This window comes from Ciconia boyciana, chromosome 2, assembly GCF_034638445.1.
Source record: "Ciconia boyciana chromosome 2, ASM3463844v1, whole genome shotgun sequence".
NCBI lineage: Eukaryota > Metazoa > Chordata > Aves > Ciconiiformes > Ciconiidae > Ciconia > Ciconia boyciana.
The window spans coordinates 134,870,710-134,897,372 of NC_132935.1; the positions used below are offsets into that span (position 1 = coordinate 134,870,710).

Below are 26,663 nucleotides of genomic sequence, written 5' to 3' on the forward strand. Positions count from 1 at the left end.
CAAAGACATTAACTTCAGAATGATGAGGTCAGGTTCAAGTCCCTGATTGGTAAGAATGGGGGACAAGAAATTGTTTTCAATCATTCAGGGATGGGATTTTTCACTTGAGGTTTTTTTGCTTCCTAGGGTGATGTCCTCACCATGAGGCTAGAGATGAACATTGTCACGAAAGGGTTTGAAACACACACTTAGTTGTTTTCTTGGAAACTTTCAAATAGTTTTGGTTTTGTTCCAGTGTAGAAGAAAATCACATGTCAAAACCACGGACAGTTGCTACTTACTGGAACTGCTGCTTTTAGTCATCTCTACTTACTAATGCACACCCTGCACAGGCGGGAGAAAGCAGCAGAGACCAGTCAATTTACTGACAAGGAGAAAAGAACCAAATAAGCTGCATCTTCCCTCCTGCCCTCCACCTTATATCATCTGATATGCATGTACACTCCTATGCATGACATAGGAGAAATGAATCCCATATAAATTAATAATTTTGGTAACTTTATTTTAACACCTGATGTAAATATGACTAGAATGCTTGTGGTAGGTAAACATGAATCAGCTAATGAAATACTTTGAAAACTTATTTTGTTTCAAGGCATAGGAATTCATGAAAGTGCTTGTATATAATCTTAAAGATTTGATTGCTTACTTAGGTTAAATGTAGTCACAGCATCTAAGATCAGATCCTGCCATATTTACTTGGTGAAGAGCCTCTGCTTTCACAAACTTTTAACAATGACTTTTGCAAGAAGCTACTATTTCGTATAAGTAACAACACTACATCTTAGCCATGAATTATGCTGGTGTGCAGAACTGAGACCTGCATTAGCTAATGACACAAATGGTCGATTTGCTTCTAAATCCTGACCCTAGTATATGTGATCACAGGACAAAGACCCCACTTTGCATGAAAAAATATACAAATATACCAAATGTGCCACTCTATGACTGAGCATTTTTCTTATACTGCCTGTAAGAAATAATTAATGTCTAGGAGTTTGAAATCTGATGGATTCCCTCACACTGGGTAACAACTTATTCTTCAAGAAGCTGCATAGATTTAATGGGATTACTGGTACACCAAGCAGTACTGCTAATACCACATAATCATGAGTCATAGACCTCCCTGAACTTTTTCATTAGATATCTATTTTTGAGACATTTATTTTTTCATAGCTTCAAACATCTCTCCACAAGACTAAAAGCTGACTTTACAAAGTAATAAAATACTCAGAGTTGGGGCTCCAACAACATCCAGTAACAAGAAACCTCATAAGATCTTGCAGCACTGAGCACAGTGCTATTCAGCATAATTCAGGATTTCAACATCTGACTCTTGCCAGATTTTTCTATTTTTCTTCAGAATTACTGGAGCTTTATTTGCTAGAATATATTTTCCATGAAAAAGACTTGTTCCTTTCATTCAATTACTTTATGGGCAAAGTGTAGCACAGGTACACAAAATCATTAGGATTAAAAAATATCTCCAAGGAGTTATTGGTATGAAAGCATGAGAACATCTAGGCATGCCCTGGAGGTACCCACACAAACTTACACTGAGACACAGGTGCGTGAGCACACACAGAACTTCACAATACTTCTTTGCAATCCTGCTTATGTTTGAAAGGAGCAAAAGAAAAACTCCCATTTCTTTTTCTTCTTTAAGTATTAAAAGAAGAATAGTGGAGGTCTCATTAGCTAAGCTGGCTAAAGAAAGCATGAATAAGAACTGTGTAGCTGAAAGGCCTCTGTTTCTGCTGTTCTTGAAACAACACTTCTGTCTGATTCTGGATAATGGGCTTTTAATAAAAATATCCACCAAAGGAAAACAATTAAACAATACATAAAGCACCAGGGTGCAATCTAGTGGTTCTGTTACAGTCTGGAGCTGTTCCAGCAGAGAACATGTGGATATTTTTTACAGGCTACAGTGTAGTTCTCAAAAGTTATTATAAAGCAACAAAATTTAAATTGGGGCTGGACATCTACACAATCGCTCAGTGTTGCTGTAGGACTTTTAATTCAGACCTGAAATTTATCTCTATCTAAATGTCGCAGATATTTTGACTTTTAGGATAAAAATATCTTCTGTACTCTTGCTGCTGTTTAATTTCTTCCAGGATGTTTCTGGTGATATTTCTCACCTTTCCATCAAAGTATTTGACAATATGGCAATTCTTTATCCATACACCTCTATTCTTTCATCTTTCTGGCTTGACAAAAATTGGAAAACAGTTATATTGGAAAAGAGCTCAGGTACATTTCAGTACTTTGAAACTACAGACTATGTATGGCTTGGGGTTTTAATCAAATAGTTTTTAACCTGAACCACATAAACCTGACACATGCCATATTTTATTATCCTTTCTCCTTCACCCCCTACTCTGCCATGTCAATAAAAGAAACTGTGCATCTGTAGAAAAGTAAGCCGACACTAATTAATTTCTGTAATGAAAGGTTTCATTTCTGTAGTTCCAGTGAATGAAAGGAGCGTCATATAGTTTTAAAAATCCTGGTACAGTAAAGGTGAAAATTTAGGGTAGTTTGGTGAGAAGAAGTTAGAATTTCCAAATAAAAATAAACAAGTAGGAAGAACAAGAGGTCGCAGGTTATAAACAGTGTTGCCAGTTTTAGTTTTATGGTGAACTTTGAAGTATAACAAAATGTTGAAAAGCTGTTTATACCAGTGCTTCAAATGCTTTTAACTTTGTTTCTCCATTTCCTAAGGACTCTGTCCTTATCCCCACAATACTAATCATCTGAATGCTCAGAACATTTGTCAAGAAACAAGAAAAAGCATGAAAATTTACCATTATTACAAAAAAACCCCCCACCACACTCAAAACAATATTCAAAAGCCACAAATCCTCAGGACTATTGAATATTTACATATGAAACTTATACTCTAAACAGATTTAAAAAATATTATTCCAAGCAAACTTCTATCTTCTGCAAACTTCTTCAAAAGGAACTGCTCAGGCACTATTAAGTCATCTTTTTGTAGCTATTTGGTGTACCTTTCTTTGAATTCTCCTAAGCCATTTTCTATGGCAGATGGGAAAAGAAAGACATCTCTGTTTGAAATGCTCATCTTTTAAAGACACTTGAAAGAAGTGGACAAAATCAGAGATGAAAAACTGATTGAAACTGTAACTTATGACTCCACAGAATGCTGTGGGTGACTGAAAGCAAACTATATACATCCATACAGAAACCACTGTATAGATTTCTTAGAGCTTCCATGTCTGTCTTCTGTTCAGCTATATTTTTCTTCATAAAAGCAGTACTATGTCCATGACAATGCAGAAGGATTGTGGATAATTAGCACTCTCAATAATGTCCATCTACATTTGTATAAATCATTATCTGCCTCTCATACATATGACTCAGAGATTCTGCCTTCCTCTTTATGCAGTGAAATGCTGAACACATTGCTGTCAGCAAATACACAAGAGAGATAACAATAGCTGGGATAATCTTTACCAGTTATTGTAAAGGAAAATATTGAGAAATAAATAATTTATTTCCATTAGTAAAGATAAACATGGCATTTTGCTAGTCTGAGGCTATTGCCAATGGACTTCACTGATAACACAATACGTTAAAGTTCTGAAGATGTTAGTTCTGTCTACTTCTAGTTCTTTTATTGACTCGAGGCTGAGCAGCTAACTTGGCTTTTTTATTTCCTCTCCCACACTTTTGTCTTTTTATCTCTTCACATTTGAATCAGAAACCGAATCTTACCATATTTTTTAGACCCAGTCAAGCATAACATAGCCTCAGCAGCAGCCTCTGGACATTACAGCCATAAAAATTAAGAGTATTAAGTTATGGGTATTTAGAATTATTGTTTAAACCAACTTTTTTCTCAAAAGCTATTCTTGGTGGAATTCATTAAACATTATCACAATATACCATTGTTCTATGACTCACTGTAAATAGGTAGGTACAGCTAGGAAAAATGTTGATTTTTGTATCCTACATTCTTTTGCTATGTATATCAGAAACCAAGTTTTCTACTCGGTCAGAGTTATACGATATTGCAGAACAGTGATGTCAAAGAAAGCCATAATAATATTCAAAATAATATAAATTGATGGTTCGCCCTCATGTGGTGTATTTAGCTCACTTCTAGAAAATAGTAGAGCTTCAGAGATGAGCAATTAAAATGATTTGGCAACTGGATACATTTCTAAATGAAGAGAGATGAAAAGACCAGAAATATTGTATTTTGAGAGAAGAAAAATAGGAAAAGACATGACACAGATAATGCAAATGTATTTTAAAACAATTATTAAGAATAGGCAAGAATATGCACTTCATCTACACATGTAGTACATGAACAAATGGATGTTTAATGAAAGTAGAAGACTACTGATTCGAGCTAAAACAAAGAATTTTTGTTTTTCAGATACACATACTTAAGATCATGAAACTCAATACCAACAGGATACACAAAACTTGTTAAAGTTGTTATCTCCAATTCCTTAGTGAACAAAAAGTTATAAAAGTAAAATTTACATGAAAATTAAATTAATATGTACAAATACATACTATCTATGTATATTTATATAAAAACGAGTAAGGAAAAGAGCAATATTTTCTCTCAATGTTCTTTTTAGGATTTATGTAAGAAATTGTAACTTAAAAAGCCAAAAAAATCCATAGTCAGTACCTATGCTGAAACAGAGTTAACAAGGAAAATATATTTGAAAAACAACAAAAATAAATTTATGAAGTTTTTCATTTGAAATGTCAAGATTAAATGTCATCAGATCAAGAAATACAAAAATATGACCAAAAAAGGGTTGGTATGCAATCTCTCAAATAACCTTAACTATGCCCTGTAAGGTCACAAGACTACAATGAATATTTATTAATATTTTTGGTCAGAGATTAGAATACAGAGAGTTTTAAACATATTTATTTTCTCCCAAGCAAGCACTGGGAACTGTAAGACAGAGCAAAGATTTTCTGCACACCTTCATTTGCTTTCATTTTTACACTTTAACATATGTGGTTTCAAGTATGATTTTAATTTTGATTTCTCTTTGTTTAAAATGATTATTTTGGGGTAATTATAAAGTTTGTGCTGTATTTTAAATTAAATCATGGATATAGTTCATCCTTAGCTCTACCTTGATGTCACCTATGTCTTTTGAATCTGCTCACCTTCTTAAATTAAAATCATACATGTGACTGCTAAACATTGAACTCAAAGATAATATTATCATGAGCTATTTCTAATCATTCCAAGAAACACACACACACGTTTCATTTTATGTAAGCTTTTATGGCCAGGTTCATTGATATGCTGTGGCTGTTTTATGCTACTCTGGAGTAGAGCAAAGCAGCCAGAGCATACTGGCTGGTTAAGCTAAATTTACAGCTCCTTTGTTGAATAAAAGCAGTGCAAAGCGGTTGGAAGGCACACCCCAGTTTCCTTCTGTCTCTTGCTTCTCCCTCACTCTTCTGAACACTCATGTTTGTTTCCACTGCCTCCTGTGTCTGCTATATTCTGCTCTATGGAAACACATCTCTCCTGTGCTCTGTAAACTCCAAGTACATACATGTACATGTGTGCACGTACAATACAGACCTGCGCCTCTGTCTGCTGCCTCCTTTACTGAGCACATCTGGTATAATGTGAAGCTTACGCAAATAATTATTTGAACATTAGTAGTTGACCATTGCTCTTATTTTTTCTATAACTGTCAGTAGAAGAGAGTGGATTACATCCTCATAAAGTCAAGTGTAGAATCATCCTCTTAGAAATAGCCACCATCTTCTATTGCTTTCAAAGAGATTAAAGCAAATTTAACCTGAATAGGTGGAAGTATATGACGTATACGTCAGGCCTTGAAAATAATGGAAAAGAGCTGTGCTTTTTTGTTATCATAGGGGAAAAGAAGAGATGCCTGCCCCTCAGAAAAAGGACATTATTTCAAGGATTTTTGTAGCTAGATCAGTTGCTTAACTATGACAAACATCCACAAACAAAACTTTTCTGGCAAAATTAAAAGGTATAGTGATTTGTTTACTGCATTTATTTTTCATTCTACAGAAACTTCTCTCTCATACATTTCCTACTACCTCCTTCTAGTTAACATGAACAAACATATTTTCTTAGTAGAAATGGAAAAGAAATGGAAGGGAAAACATATCCTTTTATACAGGAAAGAGCAGTCTTCATCTTCAAACCGGCTACAGCCCTTTAAATTTGATTTTGCACTAGTTAGTTTAAAAATACAATAAAGACTTCATGTAGCACTGAAATCAAAATGGCAGACACAAACCAGCACCATAGTTTTCCCTGTTTCCCACTAGAGTCCCACTGGAGCCATTCACTCAGCATGCCTTTGAAGTGATTATTCTGTGTTATGCCTCTAACTCATCTTCAACTTTTCTGCATTTTTACACATGAAAATTGCTTTTTCCTGAAGAAATAGAAATATTTTCTCAGACAGTTTGGAGGAAGAGTGAGGTGGAATCTCATTTAGTCCCAACAAGATTTACTTAAAATAGATTTATCTAGTGATTTATGCAGCAGAAAATAACTAATATTCAGCTACCTGCATGTATATATATATGTGTGTGTGTAAATGCTTGTACTGTTCTACAAATAGATTCTGGCCTAAGAACAATATACCTGATATCAAATAAATCATCATATATAATACCTGAATATGGGCAAAACTCTAGAGGCAGAAAAAAAACTTGGTCTCTATTTTTGTGGGCATTATCATTCAGAAGGATCTCAGCTGTGAAATTTGACAGTCAATCAAGCAGTAACGAGCTACCTGGTGTTATGGTTGCTGACACTTCAATATGTGCTTGGTGCAATTCTATGAAGAAACTAGGGCTCTGCTGGTGAGAAAGTGAAGGTTATGTGTACCCCCTAGGGACCTTGAGATTATTTTAATGCAAATTTCTCAGTTCCTAAGAACTCAAAGGATTAGGCTCTCGAGGCAGCCAGAAAGCAGGAAGCCTCTGCTTCTCTCCAAACAGGCTCCACCCATCTGCAAACTTATTCACACCTTGGTTATTTTGGAGAGGACCTTCACTAACACCCTTTCGTGCCTTTGCTAGGGACTGAATACTGCATAACCTCTCTGTCTACTGGGGAGTAAGTATAAAGAGAAAATATCTCCATTTTGTCCCTTATTTTTCTCTTAAAATTGAGGATGTCCAACATTTTCCCCACCCCTCAGGATCTTCTTTGTAACTCTGTCTCCAAAATCAATTTATTTGAAAAAAATATCAAGCCCATTTTCCTATCTACAAAACTCACTGTTTGATTTTTTTAAAACTGACCTGTTGCAGGTCAAAATTCCAGAACAACAGCTGTCTTGCTGGGGTTTCTTAGCAACTTTTCTATTGATTTTCTCCAAGACTGTACTTTCCTTTCTATCTGTGGCTAAAGGACTGAACTGTGGATGTCTCTTTCCTGACTACTGTCTCACAATTCTGTCCTGGCCAAACTGAGAACGCAGGCTACATCATGTATGACATTTTGGATAATAGCAGGGATAGATTCTGGTCCACAGATTAAGTGTCTCTTTACTAGGAGTTGTAAATTTACCTGCCATTCAGACCAGATCCATAGAAAATAGCTATCATCTCAATATAATTTACAGATTTTTGTATTCGCCCTTCGAAGTTCTATGCAGTTTGCTTCATTGATCCACACTCAGAACTGCCATACCAATCACACCAAATCCATATCAATAAGCACTACAGAGGGCACAAAGACTGTGCCCAGGCAAAAAGGGGCTTAGGGTGTAGGGAAATATTTCCTGTCGTTCCTACTCTTTTGGAGAAAAGGAGAAGAGCAGTATCTATTGTAATCAGTCAACAGCATTATATTTCTTAAAAAAAAAAAGTGATTAGCTATTTAACACAATGTATAACCTTCACATTAATTACAACGTTAATCGCAAGGTTAAATTAATGCATTTAAAATAACAGCATGAAATTTTGCACCATCAGCAATTTTTAAAGGAAGATCCTAAACTTTACTTTAAATTTATCTGCATTAAAAAAATATATAATTAAGCACTTATTTTAGTGATACGTCTATAAATGATTAGTCAGTATGTAGTAGCTTACATTAATTTTATTTTTGTGAATAATGCTGCTTTGCTCAGGCACAGAGATTGAAATTCCCTCTAACTCTGAAGCAGAGCAATAGGTACAGCAGCAATATTAGCTGCTCCAAAGTATTTACTAGTGCACCTTAAACTAGAACTGCAAAGTATATATTTGAAAAGGTATTATTAAGCCCAGGTATTTGTTGTCAGGATAGCAGGTGTACCAATTATGGTTGCAGTCTCCGTTATATGAGTCTTCTGTTCGATAAGATGGGACCACCATTCTCTGCAGTGTTAGATGGCCACATTACCTGTATCATTATTGAGACAGGTTGGATCCAAACTAAGAATTTTGGGGTGATCATACCAGATATATTAATATCAGACTCTAATACCAGTGATTTGAACCATCCAGTCCCCTACCTTCCATAAAATCTCATCAAAGAATAAGACAGATCTTGGAAAGAGCTTGAGGCAATACTGAGGTGTAGAAAATTTGGAGCCTGCCACCGACTATTTGTTTAAACTCTTTTTAAATACAGGCAAATGTTGTAAATAAAATTAAAACCTTTTCCACAATAATAATAATGTAATATTGTGAATGTGTAAGGTCATTTCTGTGTCTATGGCTTAGACTCTGAATTCAGGTGTGTTATTTATCAGATCCTCTGCATATTATTTCATGGACTCCACAGGAGTTCTTCAGAAAAAAAAAAATAGTTTTATACTTTTTGTGATGTATTTTCAATAGAATATAGTCAAAAGCCGTGTAAGGTAAATGCACTACTTCAAACTAAAAGTCTTGAAAGTGAATGGAGATACATGTGAGTTGTCTCATTGCCTTTCTTGCACATCAGTTTTCACTAAATGAAACCTCTTTTCAAACACGTAGCATTTGCCCAGTCTTGAGAGGTGAGTGCCCACTAAACCCTTCCACTGGACTGCTTTACAATGAAAGGAAATGGTGTATGTAAGACAGGACTACTGAAAGTCTAAAAGGGTGTGTTTTAAACTGGTTTTATCTCCTCTGGTCCCATGAAAATAAGACTAAAGATTATGATGCATCACCTATGAAAGAATAAAATTTCATTTAGAATGAGCTATTGAAAGCAAAGAGAAATACAGCATGCAACATTTCCTATCATTCTTACTGAGACATTTCACAATTATTTACTTTTAAGTAAATAACACTTTACTGCAATTCATAGAAAAAGCCAATTGGTCAAATCTGTGAGCATCATGATGAGACTTTTAAGTGAATGAGGAATGCTGGATTCAGACCATACTTCATATTGTTTTCTATCTGCTCTACTTGCATATAACTGCAATCAATGTGAACGTGAACAGTAATTTTCTTCTGCCTGGTATAAATGTTTATATTTAAATTTTGTAAGTAGAGAAGTGAGCAAGCTTAAAGTCATTTTACTGGCATGACATAATAATGATAAAATAAATGACTGATGAAATCATTAGACTTTTTTTTTTTTGTCGATTCTGAGTGGATGATCACAACAATTAAATTATCCATTTTTATTATTTACTAAGCTTTCGTATACTGGGATACCACGATTAAGTTAGTTTCACCATGGGTCATTCTCCTGTCTTTCAAGATTACATTAGCTCTTATTCATGTGCTTATGTTCTACAACCAGTTTTCATAACTTTAAAAGAAAAAGGTACCAACCTGAATGCTGTGAGATACTCAACATCACCCATAGGAGGATCCAAGCCACCTGTCCAAGCAATATTTATGTTGTACCCTTCACCAGGGCCACTTCCAACCTGAAAAATAGGAATAAAATGCCGAAAGGAGTGAAGACGAGGAAAAGGGAGGAGGAAAAGAGAGAGGGAAACGAAAAAAATAGAAAAATTCTCAAGTGTGCTTTAGAAACAAACATCAAACAACATGTCAGATCAGCCCAGCCTTGTTTGACAAGGACTGCTCTGGGTTATGCACTTGTTCTCCACTGGTCCCCTGCTCCCAGTGGACAATTTGGTAATCTGGTGTAATTTAAAGAACCAGAGAAGGACAAGAAAATTAGGGGTAATCATGCAATGCAATTACCTGAAAGATACAAATAAAAATGGGGCTCTAAAGAAATAAACCTAACCTCATTTGGGGCTCCACTGCCGGGGAAGAAGTTGCCTTCATCATAGCGATGGAGGGAAACATACAGGATGCTGGGGTCAGCATAAAAAGCCTGCTGTGTACCGTTGCCATGGTGAACATCCTAAAGGAGAAAGAAAACAGATGACAAATGTAATAATGTCCAACTCAGTATAGAGAGCTCAGTTCTGCTTTCTTTTACACCCCCCCCCCCCACCATTTCTCTCCCTCTCCCTTGCCCTCCTTTTGTCTTTCCCTTTCCCCCTCCCTTCACCACCCCATACTTCCTGAACTTTCAGGCAAATTACTCTTTAATGCACTCATTTTTTAAACTGGCTTCTAAAAATCAGGAAACCATAGCGAGCGTGCCCTGGAGACTCCAGATGAGCAGTCATTGAGAAATCCCAGTCCTTTTGTACAATTAGATATTTATACACCGGCTCTTTGTACTCCTTGCCTCAGTGATGGAATCTAGCATCCTGTTTTATGGAGGAATTTTATGACTTATTAACTGCCAACAGTTCATAACCCCTCAGGCTTAATTAACTAGCCTCATTGGCCTCTGAAGAAAGACTAATGTTTAAACTACAAACTAGTATTTTGCAGAAGGATCTATGGTTTACAGAGCTTTTTCACAATTCTTGACAGAACACTAAACATAAGTGTATTCATTGATTTGCCAAGTTCCACTATTGAGGTCAAAGGCTCTGCGACCAGCTGAGTAAATTGGCTTTCTTGAAACATTCAGTTCAGTTAGCAGTCCCTCAGCAGTTAGATCCACATCAAAAGAGATGCCAGATGCGGAAAGGACTTCATACTTCATTTTTGCAAAATCATGACGGCAACAGTTGAAGACATAGGAATATGATCTCATTAGCTATTAAATCATCTGGCAGATAGGATGGTGCCTTCCACAATCAAGGAGTGACCTTGGCCGGTCTCCATATTTCAAACATTATATAACACCAGTGAAAAGAAATTCTGTCATTAAATAAAATACTGAAAAAGAAATGCTGACAGTATATCTGTACAACAAAGGCTGATGATGTGGACTTTTCCACTTTTTTATTTTTGTTTTCACAGTTCTACTATTGTACTGTGTGGTTAGACACACAAGAAATTTTACAAGTGAAAATGGAAAATCCACTTGCCTTTCAGTAAAAGAAAACAGACTTTTTTGTAAGTTTCTCCACTGGCATTTGTAAGAAGCCGAAAATTTATAGATATTATTGATTCTCCTCCTTTAGTCCATCCCTTTGAAATTTCTGATGTAAAGAGAGAATTCAGAAGGAGGACAGACAAAGTACTCTGAATGGCAACACTCTGAATGGCAACACCCAGACTGTATTTATTTTACAAACACTATGAGGTCTGAACCAAATTTAGTATCACAGAAGCAATGGTCACATTTTCCTCAGGATGCCTAGACTCCAGGAAGGTTCAAGTACATTGCCAGCTGCACAGCAAGCACTACCCATTGCTTGCGCTCTTTGCCAGTTGATGTAGCGCATGACTTTCACCCACATTGTTCAGGACTCTCTACTTTGACTGAGTCCTTCTTGTACTGCATTGTGCTTGACTTGGACCTCCTCTGGACCTCTGTGGGGTAATATTATAATGGTTACTTTTCTCAGTTGAAAGTACTTGAAACAACATGAGGATGAAGTTACAGCTCTACTGTGACTTAATGCCAAGGTTAAATGTAACACATGATGCAAGGGAGTACACACTGGTGTGAGGGTGCTGGAGATTTGAAGACAGCCAGCATAGTGTTAGAGGGCTCTGACTGGCAAATGAAGTAAAATCTGGCATGCAGACTAACCTCAGGATCCCACCCAGTCTTCAACTGCGACAGAATTAATTGATTTACTCCAAAGCAGACCCAGATCATGCTAACATACATGCATCTTGGAACGAGGATGGCAACAACAACCTGAGAAGCTATGTTGACCATATAGATAGAGCTGCAGAGACTGCGACTAAAAACATAATAGGACTGCATTTTGTGATTTTAATTAGTCTTACTTTTCCATGCATATTTGGGGTTTGAGATATATTATTGCTGTAAAAGTTTTCAAATGAGAAGAAAAAGTACTAAATGGGCATACAGAGATCTTCTTTTATGATTATTCAAATCTCAAAGCTAGCTTTCTTGTCTAAACGTCAATTCCACCAAGGGTTACTCTGTTTTGAAGAGCAGTGACTTCTCTGGTTAGACAAAGGAATGTGTTGTTTAAGACTGCGGATGTTACCATGTGGGAAATGTGTTCATATTCTGCCCTTAGTAGATCAAATGTATACAGGGTATATAAATCAGTTCAAAACTGGAGATCTATTCAAATGGTGAAATGAGGAAAGAATAGCTGACAGAGATGTCTTTTATTTTAGTGTAGAAAAAAACGAAGGAAAGATTAAAATTTAAAAAGTTAAGAATTTATATATGAACACATGTTGCAGCTATGAAGACTACACTTAATTTGTAACTAGAGTACCGTTTAATGTGTGGGATTGAATATTACTTTTTAACATTTACATTGTAGTAACATGTATAGCTGCCAGCCAGCATGGGGTCCTGCTGTGCTAGTCACTATCAAAATATAGCCTTAAAGGTTAATTTCAAGTCTAACATCTGTAATTCCATTCTTTCCTTCAGATGCCCCATACTCTCTGTTGGTGGACAAAAAGACATCACTATTAACTTGTTCATTTATTCAGTTTGGATTGTGATTACTTATGTATGAAACATACTTTGCATACATAAGAAATTTTCCATATGAATTTTTGTACATCATTGCACTGACCATGGAGCAGGCTAGGGACTGGACTGCAACCGCTCCAGGAATGAAGTAATCCGTGTCAGCCATATATTTCTCCCTTTTCACCAGCTGAGTTATTCTGGCCAATGGGATAGAGTCAGAGAGAGGCTGAGCATTCCCTATCTACTTTCCTGGGTAAGGATAGGCAGCTTCATGGGTAATCATTTGCACAGGTAATGATTTGCACATTTAACCGTGCCTTGCAAAATTGAAGCTGAATTCCTAAGTGCTTATTGTCTGAGTAGCTCAAATGGAAGTGATTTCTTTTCCTGACAAGGTGAATGTAACACTTACAGTCAAAAAGACTTAAAAATATTGACAAAATGCAAACTTTGAATAGGCTTTTCTTATTAAAAAACAAGAATAAACATAGAGGTCACTTTTGGCCAGCATTCACAGCAGTAAAACTCAATGAACTGTAAATTTCAAGTCACCAAACAGATACAACATACAGTGGGAGTGAATTTTTCAAAAATACTGGTTTCTTGCAGTTTATAATTACGTTCCTAAGTGATAGTAGAACACTCTGAGAAATATTTGAAAAACATTCTAAGAATATCTAACCTACCCATATACTTTTTCTACCACTCATTTTTCACTTGCCATTCCTTCTCCCACACTCCCCCTTTCTCTGCTTCTCTTCAACAGCCAGTATGCATGTTTAACTGAACAAAAGTGCTAGATGGTAAGGCCATGACTTCACAATAAGATTTAATTATGAGTGCAGATATGAACAAGATTTAGACTATTAAGCCCTGCACTTCAAAAACCCTTTAACATATTTTGTCTTTAAATCTTTTATCACCTGCAAAAATTAATTAAGTGCAGATGTAACAGGTTAGGTTTTGATGCCAGGGTTCATTTCCTGTCTATGCTTTGTCAGACACCCTATTACACCTCCTCATGAACTGTAGGAAAACAAAAATGGTGCTCATAAATCAGCATTCAACTTTCCTTGGGCTGTGCATTGGGCTGATCCTTTAAGTGCAAGGCAGAGCTCCAATTCATTATTCATGAAAATAATATAGACAACATGCCAAATGTCATCTGTATTTAAATAATCCATTTGTTAAGCATATTAAGTATTATGTAAGAATGCCTTCTATTAAAATACAAGAGTAATCCAATGAAGTGGATTTTTAATCACATAGCTTTCCTTCAGGGAACCATCAAAAGCTGGCATACATGACTGGAAAACTTCTTAGGGGGAATGACCTGTTGATTTGTTTAATAATACCAAAGTTACACAACAAGTCGAATCATTGCTAGCTGGGGGAAGTGGCCAATTTAGTTACCAAAGCAACAACATTCTTTAAAGCACATCTGACTATTTAAAGTTTGTATTCTGTAGGGAAAAGTAAACTTGGGTTCTGTAGGGTTATTTTAACGGTGGAAGTATCAATTCATTTAAGGACCATAAAAGTTGCCCTGATCTGTGCCTTCTTCTCATTAAATTGCAGTTAACACCATTAAAGTGAAACATAGATGTTTATGGCTTCAGTACTGCCATCCTGGCTTTAATGAGTTCCCAAAATCAGAGGAAATGCACACCTTTATTACTTGTAGGTATTAAAAGCAGGAAAGTCTGACATATAAATACAATTTCATTATCTTTTATCTAGATGCACTGAAAGTGCGATGCTTGCCAAGAATACATACCAGATCTACAATCAATATCTTGCCTATATTTAGCTTGTCTCTCAAGTATTTGGCAGTAATTGCAATCGAATTAAAAAAGCAGAACCCCCTGTGGAATAGAGAAGAACAGAAATAAGAAAGCAAATCAGTCAGGAAAACAGCTATAAATAATGTTCAGAGCATTTTAAAAAATGCTATGTGATCTCTGAGGCCATAAATCTGCTTCTGGGAGTACCTAGAAAGCCTTTTCAGTCATCTGCTAACCATTACAGTTCTTCAGAGACATGCACAATGCAGGTGATTGCCAGTAACCTTAGTGCTCCAAGATGGGCAATATTCTCTGGTACTTACATGGCTGTTGATTCTTCAGCATGATGGCCTGGGGGCCTTACAACAGCAAAACCATTCTGTAAGAACAAGATAGGTTTTCAATTATCAGCTTAAAAAAATACTTGACTCAGTGCAAAACAGAGCAGCAGGCAGACTGGGTTGAAATCTATTAGAGGCTCTTGAGCACTTTTTCTGTCCAATCACCCTTTCATAGTACTGCCAGAAATAATATATTTGAGAACAGTGGCATATAAACTTATATAAACACACACATGCACATACATACACACACACACAACATGATCCAAAGAGGAGGAAAAAGGCAGGATGAGAAAGCTGTTGTTATCAATTCTGCTGTCCAGAATTCACATTTAAAAGGAAGCAGAGAGCACTGATCCATTCCTGATATAAGTTCATGTAATCTTACATTGCTTGAGCTTGAGATGCTTCAAAATAAAAGTAGCTTGAGTTATATATTTTACATGATTACTCAGTGTTGACCCTACCTTCTGTATGGACTAAATGATAAATTCAGACACACACACACACACATATGTGTAATTCCTAACAGTAAAAAAAAGACGACAATGAATATCCCATATTTCTGCAAACCATAAATTAAACTTGGGAACCTGCCACGCTCGCAAGTTTAATAGATTCCCTAAAGTCAATTTCTAACACACTTTCTGGAATTGTCTACAAATTTCATAAAATACAGCACTAGGATCAGTGATGATCAAGGAATTTTTTGCCTCTAGAGACACTGAAGATAAAAGAAAAATGAAGTTTCCCTCTTTCCACTGTGGATAAGGTAAAGGGAAAATGTAGAAGTACTGGTAAGGTAGCTCTGTTCAGAAAGTCAGATTATGTATTCAAGAAGCAGTGTCTCATAAGGGTGTGTATCATATAAAATTTCTCTTACAACAGTCAGACTCAAGAGTAACACCATTACTTCATCAAATTTACTCTTTATTTCAACTACTCAAGACAGTTAGTCTCTTTGAGTCAGCTATATATTTGACATAAAATTTATGACAATTGACACATACATAAAAGTAAGAAATTATAATCTGTGCATGAGTATATCAGCCAAACTTGTATTTTCAAGCAGCCTCACACAAATACTATGTGTATATGTATGGCTGCAAGACCAAGCATTGTATTTTCAGAGGGGAGGGGACAGGAAGAAAAAGGATGTAATATTTCTATATTTTAATATTCAGTATTAAAGTCGTCCAGTTTGATATACTTAAGATAGTTAAATGTAATTGTTTCAGCCTTTACTCATCTGAAACAAACATGATAGTCACTAAACTTTCACTCACATGGGTATGAATAAGGAGGAACAACATGGCAGTTAACAGACTTACATTGGTGCCTGTGAAATCTGTTTATTTACAATCCTATGAATGTGTGTTTGTGTGTACCTGTGCAATTGTCTATCTATGTTGTTTCACTAGCATTAATTTACAGACAAAAACTACCAGGCTATCTCATATAATTTGCTGCTAAACCTAATCCAAGCAGTCAGCTGCAAAGTTTTGTGGAGCCTGGCCAAAGTTATATCAGACTACAGCAAACTTAAACTGTAATGCAAACGGAGTACATCTGTAAGAGTGGTTCTTCTGGCCACCATTTAAAGAATCTGGGGGATTTGATATTTATACTAAATGCCTTATTTTACATTAAATATCCACGTTTAAAAAAAAAAAACAACTAAAAACAAAAACCAAAAAAAACTAAAGACTGAAAAAATATGTATGTTCATATTTAGGCAGGCATTACTGGAGGTGGAATATAAATTGCCTATAGATCAAACACATCATCAAAAAAAAAAAGGCCTTGTGGACTGCACTAACCTTCAGAACCAAAACAGCTTTACACACACTTAGCTGAAACCCTATTCCTTATCCTTCTGAGGGTTTTTTAACATTTCCTTTTCATCTTGTAGCATTTATGAAAAAACAAAGTATGTTTATGCTGAGGAATATACAGATAACGAAGTGAAAGAAGACTCAGAGAAGAGGGTATTACTAGAGAGAGAGCATCATGCTACCTGTATTTTGCTCTCTCAATATTTGTAAGAATTTGGAAAAAGTCCATGCAAAGCTTACAGCTGCCCCTGCTCAGCTCACAGCTCATTATAATCTAACTTTATCAGCATTCTCAAAAGATCAATATAATTAAGATTATTATCTCTGGGAGGATTTCATGGGGCAATATAGAGACAGAAAAAAACAACACTGCTGGTTTTGACAACATGACAGTTACAGTATAGGCTTCTCTCTTCTGTTCCCTTCCTTTGACAAGACTGTTTGGAAGCCCCGTTTTGTTATAGCTAGCTAATTTCTGCTATCAGAGCTTAAGTTAACTATTACAGTTCTCCATGAGCATTCAGAACATTCACATCAGTGTTGTGACCATTTTTTATGTGTTTTTACATTGCAAGAAGTTCAGTATTCACACAGGAAATTTTATTTTATCAAAATACAATGCATATGTTATATTGATGATAAAGCATATAATATAATCAAATTTTACCAAACACTGAAAGCTAGTTACCTTACGGTATTAACAGCAACTTCTGTGCAATTGATAAAACACTTTATTTCTCCTACTTTCAAGCTTTGTATGAACACAGTGTACATTAGCACAACGGAACATGAATTCATTTATTTAGGCAATATTTAAATACCAGACAGTGAGCTCAGAACAGTAGACAGAAAGGCAAAAATCTGCTTTAAAGATAGAAAGACTAACAGAGAGCAATATGTTGAAAATGAAGCCAACACACATAAATTCAAAGCATTTTTGTACAGAGCCTTATTTATACTAGGATACAGACACCTTTATGTGTAGACAGAACATTAAACTGACTGACAGACATGAACATTAGAAAAAAGATTCATGTCTGTGCCATTATATTATTACCTTTAGTTAAATTTGAGGATAAAGAGTAAAGCCTGAATAGAGATATTCTAAAACCTGTGCATATTTGAACAACAAAAAGAAGTCTGCCCAAACTCAGTTTACAAAGAAGATCTATTGCAGATAGAACCACTTAGTTGGATCTTTAATGAAAACTAAGAAAAAATGTTAGTCTTTTTCCACAGTAAGCTAAGTAGTCTCTTCTTTCATGACTCCAGACAGGTAGTTGGATGCTTGATTTCCAAAGAACAGAGGTGTACATCTTACTGTGGCCTTCTTGTCTTTGGTGGTACAGCTGATTCCTTTCTGTAGTGTGCTGGGTCAGAGTGTTGGGCTACATCATGCTTGGGCATCAACTATACCTCTCCCTGAACCTTTCCAAGACAAGCACTCAAGACAATAAAATAACACAGGTGGTTACTCCAGGGCTTGGGACTGACCATCTACAGCAGAGTTCCACTGGTGTTTCTATTATACAAGGCGGTAAAACTAGATGTAGGTAATTCTTCCCTGGGGCAATATGTGGTGACTGTGGCAAGGTGTGAATCACTCTTCCCTTCCACTTGACAGGGAGGAGCTTGCTCTGCCTAGATTCCAAGTGGACCAAAAGTGACCCAGCCAGTCTGGCACTCCAGGTACGCTGAGAAGCCTGGCTAAGAAGCAGTGCATACTAGCTTCAGCCTGGTACTACTCTAGTAAAATCATCTGGCTTTTTGTTGACTCTAACAAAAGCCAGTGTCATGCAAGAAATAGTAATGAACCCCAGCAGGCACTCCAAGAGCACTTACTGAAGCAGTAGAAGACTCAAGTTCAACTCCTTGAACATGGGGATGAATTTGTAAATATTCTTCCCATACCTGTTTGTGTATTTAGATTATGTGGTCCATAAAGTCGATATTGAGACACATCTTTGCAGTCTAAGTGAGTTTTCTAACAACAGGTGTAGAGTCATGCTCTTCCTTATTCAAACTTATGAATCTTTAATTATTTCCTGCAGAGTAGCAGTCCTTCAAGAGAGGACAAAACACCACCACTGAATCTGAAATTTAAGATAAGACAGTTTTATATGGAGTTTAAAAATGGATTCCTTCCAGCTGAAAAGATAAGAAATTGAAGCTCTTCTTGTATTTTAAGCTGTAAACCAGAGCAATAACATCTATCCCAACTATTTAAGAGGCAATGGGCACAAATTGAAACAGTGGAGGCTCCATCTGAACATATGAAAATTCTCTTTTACTGTGAGGGTGACCAAGCAATAGAACACGTTGCTCAGAGAGGTTGTGGAGTCTCCATCCCTGGAGATAACAAAAGCCATCTGGACATAGTCCTGGGCAACTAGTTCTAGGTTGCCCTGCTTGGACCAGATGACCTCCTGAGGTCACTTCCAACCTCCACTGTTCTGTGATTCTGTCATTCTATTCCAAGGTTCATAACCTCTGAAAAAAGGCTTTCAGGAAATTGGGTGTAATCCCTAGTGATGAGCGAATTTGTCCCATGTACTAGCTAATTGCAGCTGCACACATTGTTAAGGATAGCTTTCTCAGGAACTTCTTTGTATTTCATATAGAGACCAGTTACCTAACTCAGGGTCTGGATTCCACACTTGAAGCTCAACATCCTCCTAAAGGTAGGTGTTAAAGTTTCTATTTTCTATGTCTAAATCCCTTAACCTACCTAGCCCTTAGCTCTTAAAATTAGCAGTGCTTAAATATGGCATTCTTGGACATTCCCTTGTTTTTAATGGAAAGGTTTTATTTTTGCTTCAATGTGCACAGGCTTCAGAATAAGGAGCAAGTCACTGAAGCTAATACTTCATTTCTTTGTAGAAACTTCTTTACTTATTATGTAGAAATGTATCCATTCATACTGTCAGAATTGATATTCCTCATGTTTTATATATATACAACTTTGTATCCTTATAAAGTTATATATAAACACTTTTTCTTCAAATTTAAAAGGTGCGCCATACAGTGTACCTGACAGGGTATAACCCCTGAAGTGGCCTTAGTGCTATCTTTAACCCTGCTATCTCTGGCTTAGTTAGCTCCTACAATAACAAACATCAGGGCTGCTTTAAGTCTTGGGTGCCTACAACAATCCCCTTGCAACCGGTACCCTGAAGAGATAACCATGTTCTTACCAATGTCACTTATATTATAACATGATCTCAAGCTATGCCATCCAGCATGTAGGGTAAGCATAAGAGTGAGTGGTGTAAGGCCAAGGCAATCCTCAGGTACGTGTTTAGGACAATTTTACAAGCTTCATACTGCCAGAGCAGGAGCCGGTATCTGGCCCTGGGGGGTCTGTGAATGCAGTGAACAAGAACCCATGATTTAACAGAGCATATTAGCAGCACGTAGATTTGCAAAGAAAACAGAAATGGACATGAGGGAATACCATTTTGTCTTGCAGAGGAAGCTAGTAGAGGCCAAGGATACAGAAATGGACATTAAACATTTAACTCTATCTTGGAAACAAAGAGTTCCCTGTCCACTTTCCTGAAGGTATCCTGAGATGATAGCACCAGAAAATATACATGAAAAGGTGGTGCTTGCAGGCTAACTTATATGCAGCTGTGATGCGCTGTTTAGCCACAACTAATGTTAACTATATTGGGAAAGAAAGCAGACAAAGAGTTTTAAGAACAGAGTGGTCATGGAGATAAGCTATGTACCACACATATAATTAAAGTTGTACCACTATATGAAATAATAACAGTCATTCAGCTATAAATATAACCATAATTGCTGGGATAAAGTATCTAAGAGATGGTTCCATATAAAATTTTGTAATTTTGTAACTTTGTAAGAGCAAAGAATACAAACTACTATCCTAAAAGACTTCACTGGTAACTTTGATAGCTTTTATCAATCATATCTCTAACACTAGTAAAATAAGCATTCATTTGTCACTGTTTCTTACACACTATGCATTGTTAAAAATGCTGTGCCTGGGTGTGGAAAAAATGCCTCTTTTTGTGGCTGCTGCACATTGCTCAGAAATTTTTTTGAGGCAGAGAGAGAGTGTTACAGGGCAGAGAGTGCAACAGGGAGGTAGAAACAAGGGTAGGGCAGAGCCTGCCAGAGGAATACTGTCCAGGAGGCACCTGAGCACAGGGCACTTCCCAGGAAAGGAGATTTTTGTAGGTAACCAGAAGAGCTGTGTGGGGTTTGGTGTTGTTCAGACAGGCATGGAAATTTAGGGGCCTGAAGCTTTACTGTAGGGAGGACACCGTGGGACTAGGGAGACATTTGTTTCCAGCTTTTTTTATTATGTCTTTAGAAAGATACTTCATTTTAGTTTTTGTTCTAAGAAAACATGGCAGTAGAGCTGTGAAAGATGATTGAGTGATTTTTATACAGAATAGTTTTAAGACTAGAAAACTAAGACCTTGGGGAGAGAGAGGGTTGATTAAGCTAATTCTGCTTATTCACTAGATTAGTACAATTTACTGTGTGATGATTCCTCCATAGCCCTGTGTGGCAAAGGCCTTGAGAACAGTAATAACCAAGCTGATTTGGAATGAGAGTTTCAAGTTCAATAGAAGTTATGCACAGATTATACAAAGACACCAGAGTAGCAATGACCAAATGCAGGAGGTTTATTTTGGTATTGATTCAACCTGACATATCAGAAAGAACCATCCCAGGAACGTATCAGATTCTGGTTCAGAGGAAATTCATTTCAATTGCTTTCATTCTGTTAAATGACCCCTAACTACCAACAGGGCAACTCTACACATGTGTGTCTGTGCACATGCACACACATACATATGATAAGGCAGAGAAAGGGCTTGTGCTTCACTCAATTCAGCTGAAGTGGATGTTCAAGACAGTCTCAGACCACGCTTTTAACTTATGTGCCTACTTGAGTGTTCTTTTGCAAAAATGCTTCTTAATTCATGCAAACTTTTTAAAAAATAAGGAATAACCATATAAATCCTACCAGCTCTTGATAGTTTATTGTGTAGATCTCTTATGTTTCAAATTAAAAATATATGGTGCTTATGTGTTTCTATCACAGAAAAGACTGCTGCCATCACCAATGTTGACAAAGGATATGCAAAGTAAACTAGACAGTAATCCTTATTATGGGTACTGTACTTAAAATAATTACTTCCAGTTTATAATATTACTGAATGGGGTCATCTGAGGCTGAAGAAAACAATTTCAGAAATGTTCCTTTGGATTTTCAGTAGTTCCACAGTCTGCTCTGGCACCAAGCCGCCCATGATGATGGAAAGTCATCTCCCATTGCAAAAAGAGGTTCTTATTAGGTATACTCTTTTTAAATTATATTTTTTACTGGTACAATTTTTTTTCCTGCAGTCAATTGTAAGATATTAACGGACAGCCAGAGAAATGTACAATTTGTTATCAGTGTGCTGGTTTTGGCTGGGATAGAGTTAATTTTCTTCATAGTAGCTAGTATGGGCTATGTTTTGGATTTGTGCTGAAATCAGTGTTGATAACACAGGGATGTTTTAGTTACTGCTGAGCAGCGCTTACACAGAGTCAAGGCCTTTTCTGCTTCTCACCCCACCCCACCAGCGAGTAGGCTGAGGGTGCACAAGAAGTTGGGAGGGGACACGGCTGGGACAGCTGACCCCAACTGACCAAAGGGCTATTCCATACCATATGATGTCATGCTCAGCATATAAAGCTGGGGAAAGAAGAAGGAACGGGGGGGATGTTTGGAGTTACGGCATTTTGTCTTCCCAAGTAACGGTTATGCATGATGGAGCCCTGCTCTCCTGGAGATGGCTGAACACCTGCCTGCTGATGGGAAGTAGTGAATGAATTCCTTGTTTGGCTTTGCTTGTGTGTGCGGCTTTTGCTTTACCTATTGAACTGTCTTTATCTCAACCCATGAGTTTTCTCACTTTTACTCTTCTGATTCTCTCCCCCACCCCACCGGGGGAGAGTGAGCGAGTGGCTGCGTGGTGCTTAGTTGCTGGCTGGGGTTAAACCACAACAACCAGAAAAGAAGTTAAGACACATTTAATATTCACAAAACAGCACACAATAAAACAACCGTTACAAGGACAAATAATATTTTGACATTATTCAACAAAGTATAATTATTGCAAAATTATCATACTAACATAATCAACTATCTGAATTCCAACTTCTTAAACGTAGTATTAATCATTTAACAAACACCTAATACATGGCAACAAAAAAGGTGGCAGCATCAGCATGAATAATTTGGTTAACAAAATGGAAATATCCGCAACCTAAACTCTTTCAGAAAAAACAATAATTTGGCAAGCTAAGTCCTAAAGGTGAGAGTCTCTGCAAGCTCTAGGAGTTATAAATGAAATCTGAAACTCAAGAGAGACCACAGATGCAGAAACCCTCCTTTATTTTCCTCTAAGACTTGTCTAATGTAGGGTTTGGATGACCTCTGTACTCATCCAGTTCAGCAGCAGGAGGGAAGTGCCTGCTGCGCAGGATAGCCGGGTGCAGGCAAGGGGAGAATCTCTTTGTGCCTAGCTGCCTGTAAGTGAAGTAGTGCACTGGCAGGTAGGGGAGGTGAACTGAGCTGAGCATCAGAGTTGATGTAAGGGAAGCAGCCAGGCCAGGTTGGGAAATAAATGGGAAGGCAGGGCAGGACGGCACCTCCCAGTGCCACCAAGCCATTCGAGCACACACTCCTGAAATCTGCCTCGTTATTGCAGAGCAGTGACTGGGACACCGTGAGTTGCAGAGCTGCCTTTGAGTCCTACAGGATGTGTGTTATAGCCTGAGCCTCCACATGCACCATTTCCTTTTGCAACATACTTCTAGCCCATCTCTATTTTCCTGTGGCAATGTGAGAGAGGAAGGAGATCCTTAGGAGACACTTCCAGGAAATAAATGTTCTCTCTGCAGATGCAGAACTTTTAGGGCCCTCTTTCTGAAGGTATGATCATTAGGTAGAGGCTGGAGACAATGATTTCCAAGTTCATGAGCTATACTGCATGCAATAAATTATATGCAGGGCATGACCTGTATTTCTTCCCCAAGCCCCCGGGAATATATCATAAGACTTCTCTAATCTGTTAAAATTATTTATTGGATATAGCCAATGACTGCAGCGGCATTATATTCACCCAGTTCCGCATACTCCACTCTTCTAAAGATCTGTGGTCAGCCAGCAGATTATTAAAAGCCATCTACATAAATCTGTTGGGGAAATGAGAAAGGAGCAAACAGAAAAACAGCTAGACAGGAGAGCTGTGGCACCGATTCCATATAACACAAACACCTCATCATGCATCAGTGGGTTTCCTAAATTATAAAAAGCTTAAAAAAGGGTGACCTTCATGCAATCGTTAGGCTCATCTCCTATTGTAATATTGCCAATATGATGACATTCCTCATACCTGTAAATAAATTCATGAAAAAAGGAAAAGCATTGCATTTGACTCAGTATAACATCATTTTTATCACACTATATATTTCAGTGGTATGATTCTTTATTGTCTATTAAATATTATCTCAAAAGTGTATCAAATGGATCTCAGTGAGTGCTCATTATATTATTAAACAAACCCCCAAATCCTTAATTTTGATTGTTTGATATAATCAAATAAAAACCATCCAGATTAAGACTCCCCAGAGAAGGGACAATTTGTCTTGTTTCAAAAAAACCCAATGACATAGTAATTTACTATTACAGCAGCAGTAGAATTTCAGTAAACCCTATTGTTTTACATCCTTAGCACTGTCATATTGATGCTTTCCCCATTAGTCAAGGAGATCAAAGAAACCTGATGTCTCACAAAGGGTTTGAACTACAGTGAAGAGAACTCTTAACTCCTGGTCAGTTTTTGAACACTGTCCAAATCAGATGAACAAAATGTTGCTGTTCTCAGATGAGACGCGTGTGAAATGGGACTGATAGTCTCAGGAAATTCAGAATAAAGTAAAGAACTTTTTGCCTTGCGTATGAGTTTGACTCATGCCCAGCTCTGTAGTGAATCTCTCAATTGTTCTGCAGACTTTCATAATTTATTTTGCAGTCTCAACCCTTTTCTTAGCAGCACATACCTATAGTTCAAACCTATTACTATCACTCTCTGCAATAGCAAGTGATATCAGAAAAGACCACGGAATAAGCATAGAAATTGAAATTTCCTGTCCTTCCTGAAATGGACTTTAAATGTCAGATGCCAGTCAATACAGGGCAGTTTATGTTTGTTAGTTTCTATGCTCTAGCTAGGCACTAAAGACATTTATCTTCAGTATTGTAAATAATTTATTTTTTAAATTAATTGAATACATGTCCATAAAATAAACTCTTATATTCATTTTAATTTTAGGAAAACCATGTTAGACTTTTAAAAAACATATATATTGATTCATCAAGCTGTAAGAAATATTTGGGCTGCTCATACCCAACTACACCAACAAATTTGATAATTCTCATGTCAGAAAAGCACTTGTTAAATGAATTACTTCAGTTTCTCATTCCTGAGGCTTCTTGTCTCAGAATTTGTCTATGCAAGATAGTTTTACTCTGAGGTTATACTAATGTCGCCGTGGCTGTTTCAGAAAAAGGCATCTGTGATTCTCAGTGCAGTGGGTAGATAATCCACCGCCGCCTCTGCTGCAATCTGGAGCACTGCCCTGTGGGAAGTCCTTGCTGTGTATTGTAAGTCTGCCACTGTGAACTTCAGGACATGCAGCTCTTCTCAGAGAACTGTGGGATTTCAGAACAAATCAGTATGTCCTGTCTCATAATTTACTTCTTTTTCTTAAGATGACACCAAACTGACAGCACGCCATCTGATAGCAATCCACGGTGGTAAACTTCCAGGGAAAAACTACAGCATGTTTCTCTACTGCTCTCATCTTGCTGTTTACACGTTGCAAAGCTGTTACAGCTTACACACAATTCTTGGAAGGCGTTTTTTTGTCATCCAAAGATTCTGAAGCTGCGGCAGATCATTCAGATTCCCATGAGAGCTTAATCCTCCTACTCAGTGCTCACAGTATAGGCCCCAAATGGTTGTTTCACATGCATATTTGCTCAATGAATGCACACGGAAGTGGTCAGCTTCACTTACTTCCTCTCAGATCTTCATAAGTACACTACAGAATTGGCATTTTCCCTATACTAGAAACAGCTGATCAGTGCAACATGTATGTTTCTAGAGGAAAAATGGCAGCAAGATGGAAAAGCAACATGTAAAGTCATAAAGGTAGATCGGAACATACAGATCTGTGGGGCTAAAATCTTACAGCTAGCTAAAATCTCATCCTGAACACCATGTAGAAACCCCATGCAAAAATCCTCCTAATGTCGTTTACCATATAAGGGTACTGGGAGTAACTTGCCAGCAAAACCCAGGTTCGTATGGATGCAGTGACAAAACAAACACAGGAGGACTCTGCCAAAATAGCTAATGTCAGAATCGGTGCATTTCCAGAACTTCTGCTAGCATGCTTTTCTTCTGTCAGTCAGGTCTTAATAACCTTTCCATAACCTTAAATTATAAATACCACATGCGGATTGTTAGTTCATACAGTTGGCATGGTGGCATGCAAGTCATTGGGCTTCATGCTGGAAGTATAGGAGCAAGTTAGATAAACACCTATCAGGAATGGCGTGAGTATTCCCGATTCTCTTCCACAGCAAATCCTTTCCATTCCTATTTTCTTGATGATTTGGTATAAACCAACTACTTGGCATGTTTATTGAACAATTACTTTTCCTACATCTCAACTGGAGGTTGCATGAGACTGCTTCAATTCTCTGCACTGT

The 26,663-nt window shown here is 37.1% G+C and overlaps 1 protein-coding gene across 4 annotated transcripts in view; it reads right to left on the reverse strand.

Moving 5' to 3' along the window:
* The window catches only part of HDAC9 (histone deacetylase 9), a 489,748-nt gene that overhangs the window by 83,834 nt on the left and 379,251 nt on the right, over window positions 1-26,663 (reverse strand). For all 4 annotated transcript variants that reach the window (XM_072854172.1, XM_072854173.1, XM_072854174.1 and 1 more), the window contains 4 exons: window positions 15,003-15,058; window positions 14,673-14,760; window positions 10,202-10,321; window positions 9,775-9,872 (listed from right to left, as the gene is read on the reverse strand). In XM_072854172.1, coding sequence (XP_072710273.1) covers window positions 9,775-9,872; window positions 10,202-10,321; window positions 14,673-14,760; window positions 15,003-15,058 — 362 coding nt within the window. The remainder of the gene's footprint in view (window positions 1-9,774; window positions 9,873-10,201; window positions 10,322-14,672; window positions 14,761-15,002; window positions 15,059-26,663) is intronic.